Raw genomic sequence first — 12,080 nt, 5'->3', positions numbered from 1 at the left:
CAGCCCTAAGATACAGACAGTTCCCCATCAAGTATTTATGCAGAATTACACATAATATTAATTCTCAACACCCACTTAGTAAGAACTTCCTTTGTCCTTATTGAGGACAAAGAACATTGCCCTTACGCAAAGATGCTGAGGATTGAACTCTGCTATCCCTTGGGCAAATGTTTTCTCTCACTGTAAGACAGTAACACATATTAAAAAGTACGGTTACAAAGGATTAAGGCAGCTCAGTTAATGCAAACTAGCACTCTCTCCTGCATTCCTCACTAATACAGTGGTGACATAACCAGCCAAAACATGTAGCTTTAATTCAAATAAGGTTTAAAGAAGTTACTGCCAAGTAATTACACCCATTGAAGGCCTATGAGCAGAGGAACCTTCATTAATACCCTCCTGCTATTCTCAGAGCACTTTTCTAACCAGTTGCACCAATCTGAAGTGGCAACCATGAACAAGAGCAGGCAACAAGTCTTCATGAACAAACTTGTGCTTGCCTTTCAGAAAGCACACCGACACAAGGTCTGAGCACGGCCAAGAGGACAGTGGGCAAGGAAGCAGCATCCAAATGCCGGCTGCCTACTCAGAGAGGCTGGGGCAAGCTGAAGGTAGGTAAGTTTTCTGGTAAGGTGCTTCTCTCTTTACTGCAGCAGGAAGAAGGTGACAGTAGCACTTCTGGAATTGCAAGCGGCTTTCTACTACACTTTTTCTGCTTTCTAATGAACTGCTGGCTGAGTCCAAACTATGGGTTCCCATTTATTTCATTGCTAATCCTAGCCTCTGTCTAAGAACCTGTACTTAATCCACAAAGAGTGCCGGATGCTTCTGAAGACTGCTTCCAAGAACAAAAATATAGCACTCAGCTGGAGCTCCCTAAAGCCATTCAGTAGGAGGGATTAAACTCAGAGAGTTGGATGGAGCTTAGATCCAGTGGGCATGACCCTACCTGTGCTCTCTTCATTACACAAGAGCATGTCGTGCCTTTTCCTAAACCTCTTTCTAAGCTAATAACTCTAAAGCACTGACTCTAGGAGCCTCATCTCGCAGCTCTGCATAAACACTCAGGGCTCCCATCCTGTACCGACTTGTGGTCTCAGCTATAAACCAAAACAGATGTTAAATGAAGCAGTTTGCTCTACCCTACCAATGCTCCCAGGACATCAGACCACCAAGCACAGAAGCTGATCGCTGGAGCTTCATCTGTGCTGCAGCCTTGAGAGCAAGTCCCTGCCTGCAGCACAGGTAAAACAGCACGACGCAGACTGCAAAGCTTGCCGTGAAGCAGAAAAACTGCTGGGGTGCTTACTTGTGGAAAGGAGAGCTTGCTGTAGTGGCTTTCCTCTTATCAGCAATACTCCACATCAGGGTACAACACTGCAGTGTGGACAAAGTATAAATGGATAAATAGACATTTCCAATTCAGAGAGTCTTAAAAAACACTTTGGGTCTCTAGTAGAATTTAAATTACATGCAGACTTTGACTCTTTTACTGAAGTCACCATTACCACACGAGCTGCAAGTAACTGGCATGAAGTTCAATGGTTCTCAAGAATCTCATTGATTAAAAAAAAAAAAAACAGTCAAAACTTTTACTTTTGCTTCATTATTGTAATAGTATTTTTAACTTGCTCAGAACACATCTGAAAGAACCACTGATAACTAACTTGCTTTCACTGAGGACACCAGCAGAAATTCACTTTTATGTAAGAAACTAACCTGAGATAACCAGAACTCAACTTTCAGTTCTGCAAGGACCCCCAAAGACACTTTCAGCTGAAACTTCAGGATTTAAGAAAACAAAACCAGTTAGTTCCCCCAAACCCTTCCAATTATGTTCCCAAGTTCTTTGTGACACATAAAGGTCATTTTGGTCTAGGCATGCAGGAAGATAATCCCCACCCTTCAGGCAATCAGGATTTCTGGCAAGATCTTAAGAGGTCTCCAGCTGATAACCATGAAAGTTCACACCGCCAGGAGTCCAGATAAGCTTTTAACACAGGAAATTAGTGCTAAAATGTTTTAAGCATTTTAAGGATCAATTAAAGATGGTGCAACAGTCCAGCAAAGTAGATCTAAGTTCTCTGCTCCAAATCAGATGGTTTTGGAACACAAAGTAGCAGCAGCAGCTCTTCAGCCAGAAGACATCTACAGGAAATGAGGTTAGACAAATCCCGGACAATTAATCCTCTGTGCAGTCAGATTACATACTCACGCCACCCGCAGAGCCATCAGACGACAGCGCAGAGCCCTGATTTAAACTGCTACCTGTCTGCTGCAAGGACTGGGCATTGCAGGTTGTCATCTTGCATCTTCCCTGTTCATCCATGAACCAATGGTTCTCCCACCACAGCCCAAAAAGCCAGGCTCCTCACTGACATACGTTAAATGCACTTGGGTACAATGCACTGCAAGACTCAATATAAGCAGTTCTCAGTACTTATAGCAGCTGCAAGCTATAAAAAAAGAAATATGGCAGCACATTGAATGTCATCTTTTGCCTTGTCAGCACCAGGAGACCACGCAGGCCAGTGAGGACAGTAACTTCAGGAGTAGGCAACTGGGAAGCAAAAGAGGAATTGGCAGTTCCTGGGCTGAGGTGAGGAGTCACCTGGTGTTAACAGCTCTTTTCAATACTATCTCCCAGCACCAGACCAGTGACTGCAAACACGGTGAACTGGCAAAATATAATTGTACAGATCACAAATGCATCCTCAGAGACTGCCCTAGTACACTGGCAGCCCAGAGAGCACAGGGAAATGCTCACAGAGCAGCCAGTTCGGTGCTGTGCAAGGCAGCCTTAGCCCGCTATGTACTATCTTCTCCAAAATCATTAAGAAAAGCCTTCAAAGCAGGTTAGTGCTCCACACCGATACGGCTGGCTATAACCGCTGTCTAATGCAACTATGGATAATTACCTGTGTTCATTCACTCAGAGTTCAAAAGAAAATGCTGGTTTATATTAAATTGTTTTTATAAAAAGTAAAAATAGATATTACATCAAAACCCATCATACCCATCCATTTAAAAGATCCACCTTTTGCTTCTTCTCTGTAATAATTCAATTGTGTTTATTAAAAAAATCCAATTGTTTCTCAAAACACCACACTCCAAGTATATTTTCAGCTAGCACTGAAAGCATTTGAGCTGAATGTGTTTCTACCATCCCTTCAGTGACCTCAGCTAGTTTATATTAAGCCCCTTCCCCACATCAGCACTTCATCTCTATTTCCCATTACCAAACAAGTCTGGCTTTTCTCTCCCATGCCTCCAGGCTCTGACACCTCCATGCTGCTGGCGCTTTAAGCTGCTCACAGAACTTGGCTCTAATAGATTGAGGGAAGAAAAGCAAATATTCTCTCCAAATTTACACAATTAACACCCCTCCTCAAACATGCAGGTTACAGTTACCCTCTTCATATAGATCAGCTAAAAACTTCCATACTGAGAGCCCCAGCTGAAGACACTTCATATCCACTTCAGCTGAGAAAAGACAATTTTTTTTTTTTTTTTTTTTTTTTACTGTGTAGTCACATGGGACATTTCACAGAGATTCTGTTTATACAGAGGTAGCCATGAAGTGGTTTATTCTCCCACCCTCCTCTTTTATACACACAGATAAGCACTAAAGAAAATGGAAAAGGAAACTTGCCAACTCAAAGTTTGGTTAGACATAACTGCCATGGGAGATAACTGACTACACAGGTATTACTGGGTTTTATATTGATTAGGTTTGGAATTTAACCGTGTCCTTCCAAGGTCTCCAGTCAGGTGGGATTCACCTATAGGAGGCAGTGCAGCACGCAGCTCTCATGACAGCACGTTATTTCCTCCAAGTACCGAGTCTCAGAGCTCCAGCAAGCCATAAAGTAAGAATCTACCCTGCAAAAGAGAGATGGCTTTGCCATCAGTTCAGAAGAGAAAAACACATTAGAAAGCTTCTGGTCTCAGACTTACCTCCCTCTGCCTATCCCCATTGCTGTTTAACAGAAAAAACTCAAATCCTCAAGTATCTTCTGCGTGCCTTAATTAACAAACCGGGATGATGAGCTATTTTATTAGAGTTCTTTGTCCTGTCATGCAATGAAGGTTTAGCCTTTCCTGACTCATCCTCAAGATAACAACTAATCCTGATGGCTCCCTAAACTCAACAGATCCTAATTTCTAACCAAACCACTGCACTTCAAGACGACAGTACTGGGGAAGAAACAATACTTCTGTTTGCTGGATTCATGGTTGAAGCTTCCTTACAGTCTGCACAACACCATCAAAGTCCCCATTTCAGCAACCCTCAGCTTAGGCATTAGATCAAGTCACTCAGCTAACTAGGGACAGATTAACCATGTGCTCACAAAAGTAGGTCAGTCTCAAACAGTCTCTACAGCCTGGAAATGCACGTATGTGTAAGCACAAGTTACACAGCCTTCCTCTTTTAAAATGATGGCCAGCAGAAAGTCAGAGAGATCCAGACTCAAGTGACCTGGGCACAACGCTCAGAGCTATATACAAAATGGTTCTTGATTTCTACAACAAACAAAAAACCTTTACCTACCTGAGTTCAGAAGTCACTAAGAAATTACTTAGTGATGTCAAGTCAGTTTTCCCTCTTTGAAATATTTGGTTCTCAAATATTTAATTATTTTCTGAAGTGAAAGAGCTAGGTCAGGACTTCAGTGCAGATCTGAGATCTGTGTCTCCTATTCCAAACCCTGCTAACCCACACCTTAGTTTCACAAACCCAAACTGCAGCCTTTGCTCTCTCCTTTGACCTCTCTGCCCTCCTCCTCAGCAAACATTGATACTAAAATTAGACCACAGTGGTCATACCACACTGCCTTCCCCACTGCCGTCACAGACTCCCTGTCACATCAGTCACGTATTTTAGTCTCACACTGAGCTCCATGCATCGCCTTCCCTGCCCAGATAATGCTCTTCTCTAGTCTTACCTGTGTGTCCTCTGACAAAATACCATTCCTCGTTACCTTCATGAAGCTCAGTCTCCATCCATGCCCAGAACGGATGGCCACCCACTTTCAACTTACTCTGAAGCCAAACAGACATCTCTGAAGTGTTTCAAAGATAAAATTTAGTGCTTAAGAAAAGCTGATTTATAAACATTCACCATAAAACACTGGGCATGCTTGTATCCTCCCTCTCACACACACATGTACAATTTGTATCGTAGGAGTTTCTTGAATGGAGAGATGCAATGGGCTACAGATACACAGAGAGACACAGGCATCTCTTGCTGTCAGGGTTTGCCAAGTTTCTATGCTCTGACATTAAAAAAAAGTAGAAGCTTTGAAGCTGGGACAATACATATCTATTAAAGTGTCTGAGTTCAGATGTGCTGCTGGATGCTCCAACCACACAGACAAGTCGAGTCTTACATTTGCTGCCTGCACTCCCAGGCAAGGGTTCACAGAGCAAGAGCGACCAAACATCACAGTCCAACCCCACTGCCCCACACAGACTGCAGTGAACCGAGGTGCTTCAGAGCACCCTGCCCAAAACACCTCCTCACAGACCCCATCCTGCCCTGCTCCGAGGTGTACAGCTCCTGCTGCTGAAGTCGCTCCGTGTCCTACATCAGCCACCTAGAAACAGGCTGAATCTCCTTTTCTGTTCATGAAGGAAGGTTCTTTCTCAGAGAATAAAGCAAGGGAACTGAAAGTTAGTGGTTAACAGTTGCATCAGTCCCCAGTATTTCAGTTCTGATCAATCGCTGCAGAACTTTTATTTTTTTTGACTTCTGGCTATCTTCAGAAAACCATAAACTTCAGTTTTGCCCACGGGATAGTCCATTCCAGAAACGGTATGTTCTGGCACTGCCAATGTACTTGGCGGATATAATGTGCACTTTAAGGGCTTTCCTAACTTCAGTGAATTTCAGAGTAGCAATTATCTTCAATTACTCCAGATGAAAGACCACACAAAACGTTAATTCAAATCCCTCTTCTCCCAGAAGCCCCCCGCTATCCCTAGTCACCACTGCCCTACTTTTTCCCTTGCCAACGCCCAAAAGATTGGACCTACTCTTTCTTGATGCCCACGTTTCCTGATGTGATCGCTCCCTTTGTCACAGCTTAATTTCCATGCATATTATAAAAAAATCCTGTCTGACTTCAGGACATTGAACAGTACTTGTTGCTGGTTTGGAGGAAAGCACAGCCCCCTCCACACAGACACACTTGCTGCTTCTTACCTAATTTCTCCCACTACCTCAATCAGAACAGAAGGAAAAACAGACAAAACATCTGGGCATTTGCACCAGCAGTTAGAGGTAGCGTGAGATGCTCCGTTGGATCCAGCTGTTTCCGCTGCGCTGTAGGACGCAAAGCAGTCATTACCTGAAAGTAATGTGTGTCAGAAGGGTTTTATTACTGAATTAGTGGGATATATATCAGCACTGCCTTGATTTCTAGTAGCTACAAAGAGCTTGTATTAAAGTTACCAGCGCTCTTAAGATGAGGATATTAAACACAAATTAGAACAATACTCAGCAGCAGCTACAAAACAAGGCTGAAACAACACTAAGCTACAGAGCCATGGCTTCGTAATTCAGATGCATTTAAAGGAAACATTAGACTCAAAATGAAAACTGAGATCAACAATACGTTGGGATCGCTTAAATCACAAATGAGATAGCTGAAACCCATTCTCAGGCTGAATAGCCAAGACCGCACATGGCATCACACAGCAGTGCCTGAGAAAACAAAACCAGCATGTCTCTGATCCACGCAAGACGAACTAGAAGAACTATTGGCGGGAGAAAAAGAGAGAAGGAAGGAGACTTAAATATTTAAATTTTTTCTGAGAAAAAACACCCATCAGTGTGCCAGAAGTCCAAAATACCGATATTCACTAAAAATGCAGAATCACTTCCTAGCAAGTTCAGTACAAGCCCTTTGCCCTCTTCAAGAGGAAGGACTGCACTCTGTAACGCTTCATAAACTGTCAGGCTCCCATCTGTAAGCTTCAGAGATTTCACAGCTCCATTCTTTTCATGATTTTTTTTCTTCGTTTGCTGTGTAAAATCTGTAGCTTTGGCTGCTCCACCCTATAGAGGGTTGTTATTTGTCAAATAGCAGTAACAGCCTCGGTTTTCTTTTTACAATGATGATAATCCTGCCATAAAGAACTTACATTTTAAGAGGCACGTCTCATCTGTGACTCGCTCGACCAGTCTCAAGCAGGGGAACAGCTACAAGCCTGGTCACAGGAGCCTAAAATCCATCACGGGCTCAAACTGCTCCTGAAGCAGCAGCCTGGGTGCATCAGACGATGCTCCCTGGAGCCCAGGGAGCTTCCGTTCTCCTCAAGCTTGCACATACTGTTGCTGCCTCTTTTCTGGGGAGAGATGAAACAGGAAGTCCAAAGAATCGTGGTGTCAATTCCTTTACTGTATTTGCTGAAAAGCTCCTGACGGCAGGAAGAGCATGAACAAATCTTTACAAGTCTTGAAACGGGCAATAAGCAGTGCCACTAATAAAGTGGTCTAAGAGGCACCACAGAGAGCAGCGAAGTGACAGAAACACAGGAAGGGGGGGGAAAAAAAGGGTTTTGAGACAGACTGCTGCGAGCAGAAAAAAACCACAGAGCCGGGCCTGGAGACGCATTTGAGCACACCACCAGAGCCAGAGCCAGGGAAGATGAGCAGCACAGTAAAGACATTGTGGGATCCTAAAATCAGAGAAAGGGGGCAGTGACAGTCATGGAGATGAGTAAAACGACTCTGGGCATACAGCCCACCGCAAGAACAGTGCAGGGAAAAAAACCACCCAAACTGAGGTCCTGCAGGGCTCTCCATGTCGGAGGCACTAAGAATGAAAACCAAAGAGCTGGGGGTGACTGCAAAGACCCAAACTCCTTGTTCGTGCTTGAGACTTGAGACCCTCCAGAATAGGACCAGTGCAGGAAGTGAAGGAGAAGTTTGAGGTTTAGTTTTTCTGAGGCCAACGCCGTTTTGTTTGCTGAGCCTCATGCTGTCGCTGCTTCCCTTTCGACGGGAATTGTGAAGAATGTGGTGGCTGTGCCCCAGCAGAGCAGGCACAGATAAACTTTTTGCTTTGTCAGAAACTCACTGAAATACAACGCTTTGCAACTCACTTACAGTGGCCTGTTACTTGATGTTCACGAACGTACAAGACATGGAAAATGTCGCTTTTACACCAAGCTTTCCTAACACAGCTGTTACGACAGACAGCTGCGTTATTTCACACAGCTATTGCTTTATCTTAAATAAAATACCAGGCACATTTAATTTAGTTGTCCTGGCAATGAGAGTACCAGATCAAAAAAAGGAAAAGATGACAGGTTTTTAAATTGAAAAGCCTCAACTAAATGAGAGTGGACCTATTCCCTGCAGAAGCAGTGTGCTTTCATCACCACAACTCTTCCCTCTCTCCATAACAGCTGAGCCTTAACATCTCACACTCACGGGTTACTTTTGAGCATCTCACAGTTTATACACTTCACACAAACCAATTTTAAGTAATTCATGGCACTTGGGAGAATCCAGCACTACAGTTAATTTAACAGAAGCTGATCAAACAAAACTGGTTTTGAGAAAAGCCCAATCTAATTCTGTCAGATCGCATTCCTAGTGCAGTTATGTGCTATCGTTAGCTATTTCAAGCCAAAATTTGATCATATTGAATTCAGGAGGTCTTTGCCAGTTTCAGTAGGACCAAAATGCTGACCTTCAGTAAGTTATCAAATGCCACATGGTACAGGCATTCATACCAGAAGTTATTTCAACTCAGAATGTCTAGAGTAAAAATTTTATGCTGCTAAAAACTGTGGAAAAAGTTACTGACTCCTTATGAATGGCTAACCACAATGCTGGCAATATATAAAGTATTTCCAGGTCTGTAAGCAGGGAATGTGGAGAGCTACTGTTAGTCCAGAAAATCTTTATGCACAAAAGATATGAATGAATTACTGCAGCTGGAAACCTCCTTCCCCTTCCTCTGAGGCCTTCTCATCACTGAACTGTGAATTGAAACCAAGCAACAGTTTTTGGGGGCAGAAATTCAGTGTCAAAAGTTTAACACAAGTCTTTGCCAGTGAGAGAACGGGTCAGCAGCAGTATCTGTCGTCATCCATGACCACAGCTCCGCTGTCACGCAGGCAGAAGAATCCCCTTCTTTACCACATCTCATAAAAGGACAAAGCAATAGTTGCGTACAAGTCATAAATGTTTGTGTAAGAAGACAAACTGTTCACCCTCTCTTCTGCTCTCAACTTCTCCCTTATTTCTAAGAGAGACTCACCAGCATTTTCCCTGGTACTAGAGGAGAAACTGCAGCTCAAGCCCAGCAGGTGTTTTCAATCAGACAGTCTGTAAACACCCAGGACTCACTTCAAAGAGCCCCGCACACCCGGGCAGGAGAAGCCCCCCTCGCCCCTGGGAGGAGCCGCCAGCCCCCAGCACCCAGCAGGAACAGCAGCACGAAACTCTGTCACAGGCAGGCTGGGGACTCTCGTGTTTTTTTCCCCAAGATGCGCAATGCGCAGCCACATCAGTGTGGGCAGACCCCGAGTTTCGGTGTAAGAGCGGTGGCTTGTCTCTGCTGACGCCAAGGACCTGCTCAGCAAGCGTCTGCAGGATGGGGCTGCCAGCGAGTCCCCTGAGCAGCAGCAGACTTGGGCTGTGGGCAGGATGGGAGGCAGCTCAGAGTGCAGGGTGACAGTGCCAGTCACCATGAGACATCGCTGCCATGGCTGTAGTTTGGGAAAAAACTGTCACTGTCAGGGCAAACATCTATCAGCCTTGCACATTTCAACTGCAGCAAGAAACACGGTAATTGTATCATCTGTTTTCCACACTGACATCATGACATCCCCAGCTAAAGAAGATAAAAGAGGCTTGGACAGTCAAGACTGCAGGGACCCGTGGACATTTTGATTTAAGCTTACTCTCTTTCTGGCTAAGTAAAAATGACTGTTATGAATGATGAATGTTCCTCCCCTCACCCCAATGTGCTAATGTCAGGCTCCATTTCCCTCCTTACTGGTGCACTTCCACATTTGTGTAGGTCTCTCCCAGGGTGAAACTTGTAGGAAACAAAGAGCATAGAAACTGTACAGTTGGATGGTCAAGTTGCAAAGGCAGGCGAGCTCTGGAGGAACTGCTGCACAGCCGTACCACAGCAATCCCCTGCCGCCAGCCTCTCCCACCCTCTCCTCTACCTCCCCCAAAACACACACCTCATTCTCTGCGCCCTCGTCCTTACCTCATAGGACCATACACACTGCACTCCCGCAAACCTCCGTACGCATCTTCCCACTTCCACGTCCTCATGGATGGTGTACATCTCTCGCAGGCACTCGCCAATGTGCGGCACCATTCTCCGCAGAACTTCCCGGCTCATGATCACTCCTGGTCCCCCCATGCAGAAGTTCTCGCCCGGTTCCAGCGCCAGCTTCCCCATCTCCTCCGTGGTACCGAGGCCAGTCTGCCCAAGAAAGAGGGGCTCGCTGCTGTTCAAACTCCTGAGGAAGTTCTCCAGTTTGTCCCCTTTGATGTAAACGTCGTCATCAGCTCTCATAAACCATTCGTATTTGTCCAAGTAGTGGTCATGCATGTATTTGAGCATCATGAAAGATTTCTTCTGGGGTGGGTAAGAGTCATCTACACCTGGAAGCGGCACGATGGGGATGGGAATAGAGGTGTCCGAACCCTCGCTGGAGAAGAATTCAACCCTGCCAGGAATGGTTTTGGACCATGTTCTAGATAGAAAAAGACAATAAGGACTAATTAAGTATGCAAACCAAGGCAGGCAGAGAGTGCTATCAGAGACTGCTCAAAGGAACTACACCTCATCTGCTTTACAAATTTCCTTTTTAAACGCCTTGGGCTATTTTTTTTCCATGCAAACGAGGACATTCACATGGCACACAGGGCAATTAGTATAACACACAAAAAATTCTGACATGAAAAGCATCTGAATATCATTCTTGCAGTTGTATCTGATAGAAAAGTAATTCAATAGTAGTTCACTAGTGGCCGGCAGGCTTTCTTAAGCACACTTCGTATTGGTCTAACAGCTATTGGTCACAAGATGCAGAGTGAAGCCAAAGGGGGCCAAGATGGGCAAACAATTCACATACAACTGGATTTAATGCCTCCAAAGCTTCCCTGCAAGTTATTCAGCATCACATCCACCTCCCAATCCCCCTAAGTCCCCCAAAAGCTCAAATGTATCCTGTGGGAAACCAACCAAACAGCAAATTCTCTAGATGCTACGTGGAGAACAGGTAGGGCTTTGACAGAAGTAACATGCTCCTGCCTGTTTGAGACAGCCAGAGAAGCACAGAGCATGGTAGCAACACTAACCTCAAATGGGTCTGCCCATACCAGCAAAGGTCTAGTAGAAAAGTAGTCCTAAGAGATGCATGCAAAACATGTAATTCCAACAGACGACCCGCTGCTACCAGAACTGGCACCTCCAGCAGCTTTTCGCACACTTCAGACCAGATTTTAATAGAGAGGAACATCACAAAAGAGGAGCCTTTTCTGTGCGAAGCAGCACAGCGACGACATCTGCTCCACACCTTCCGTGCTCCTCTCTGCCAAATCCAACCCATCTGTGTGGGTAAACTGGGTCACTTATATTGCAGGAAGAGATGTGGGATGATTCCTCAAGGCAGACTGCAGCACACTTAACCTCCTCCAGGAAGGATTTTCAATCAAGTAACTGTTACAGCCTTGCCCTAAAAATTATGAATTTCAAGCTTTCAGTACCATTTTCTCAAATTCTACCTTGGGAAAAGCAGAGTTCACGTACCCTTCACAAAAACTCACGGAAAACTATTTTCATTGGTAAACCAACAGGTTTTGCCCCTTTTTGTATAGGGGGAGAATATTTTCTAACCATGTTTGGCAACCATGCTCAGAATGTAACCTACATTCAAAGCTGAATGTGAAAACACTCTCAAGGTAAAGGACACAGTATTCCTTCAATGCATCACTGTCACTTTTACCAGATGCCTCTCAACATAGGTTTCTTGCCAAAAGCAGAGCAGATTTTAGGCAGTACAGACCATGTGAAATTTGAAATCTCCAGAATAAGCTA

General features: G+C 44.6%; 1 protein-coding gene across 1 annotated transcript in view; it reads right to left on the bottom strand.

Annotated features, from left to right (window-relative positions):
• CHSY1 (chondroitin sulfate synthase 1) overlaps positions 1-12,080 on the bottom strand; it is a 78,165-nt gene that overhangs the window by 58,081 nt on the left and 8,004 nt on the right. The window contains exon 2 of the mRNA XM_075159818.1: positions 10,239-10,734. Within this exon, the coding sequence (XP_075015919.1) occupies positions 10,239-10,734 (496 nt within the window). The remainder of the gene's footprint in view (positions 1-10,238; positions 10,735-12,080) is intronic.

This window comes from Calonectris borealis, chromosome 11 (assembly GCF_964195595.1).
Source record: "Calonectris borealis chromosome 11, bCalBor7.hap1.2, whole genome shotgun sequence".
NCBI lineage: Eukaryota > Metazoa > Chordata > Aves > Procellariiformes > Procellariidae > Calonectris > Calonectris borealis.
Note: the sequence above shows the minus strand (reverse complement) of the source record. Positions and strands in the feature narration are given on the sequence as shown.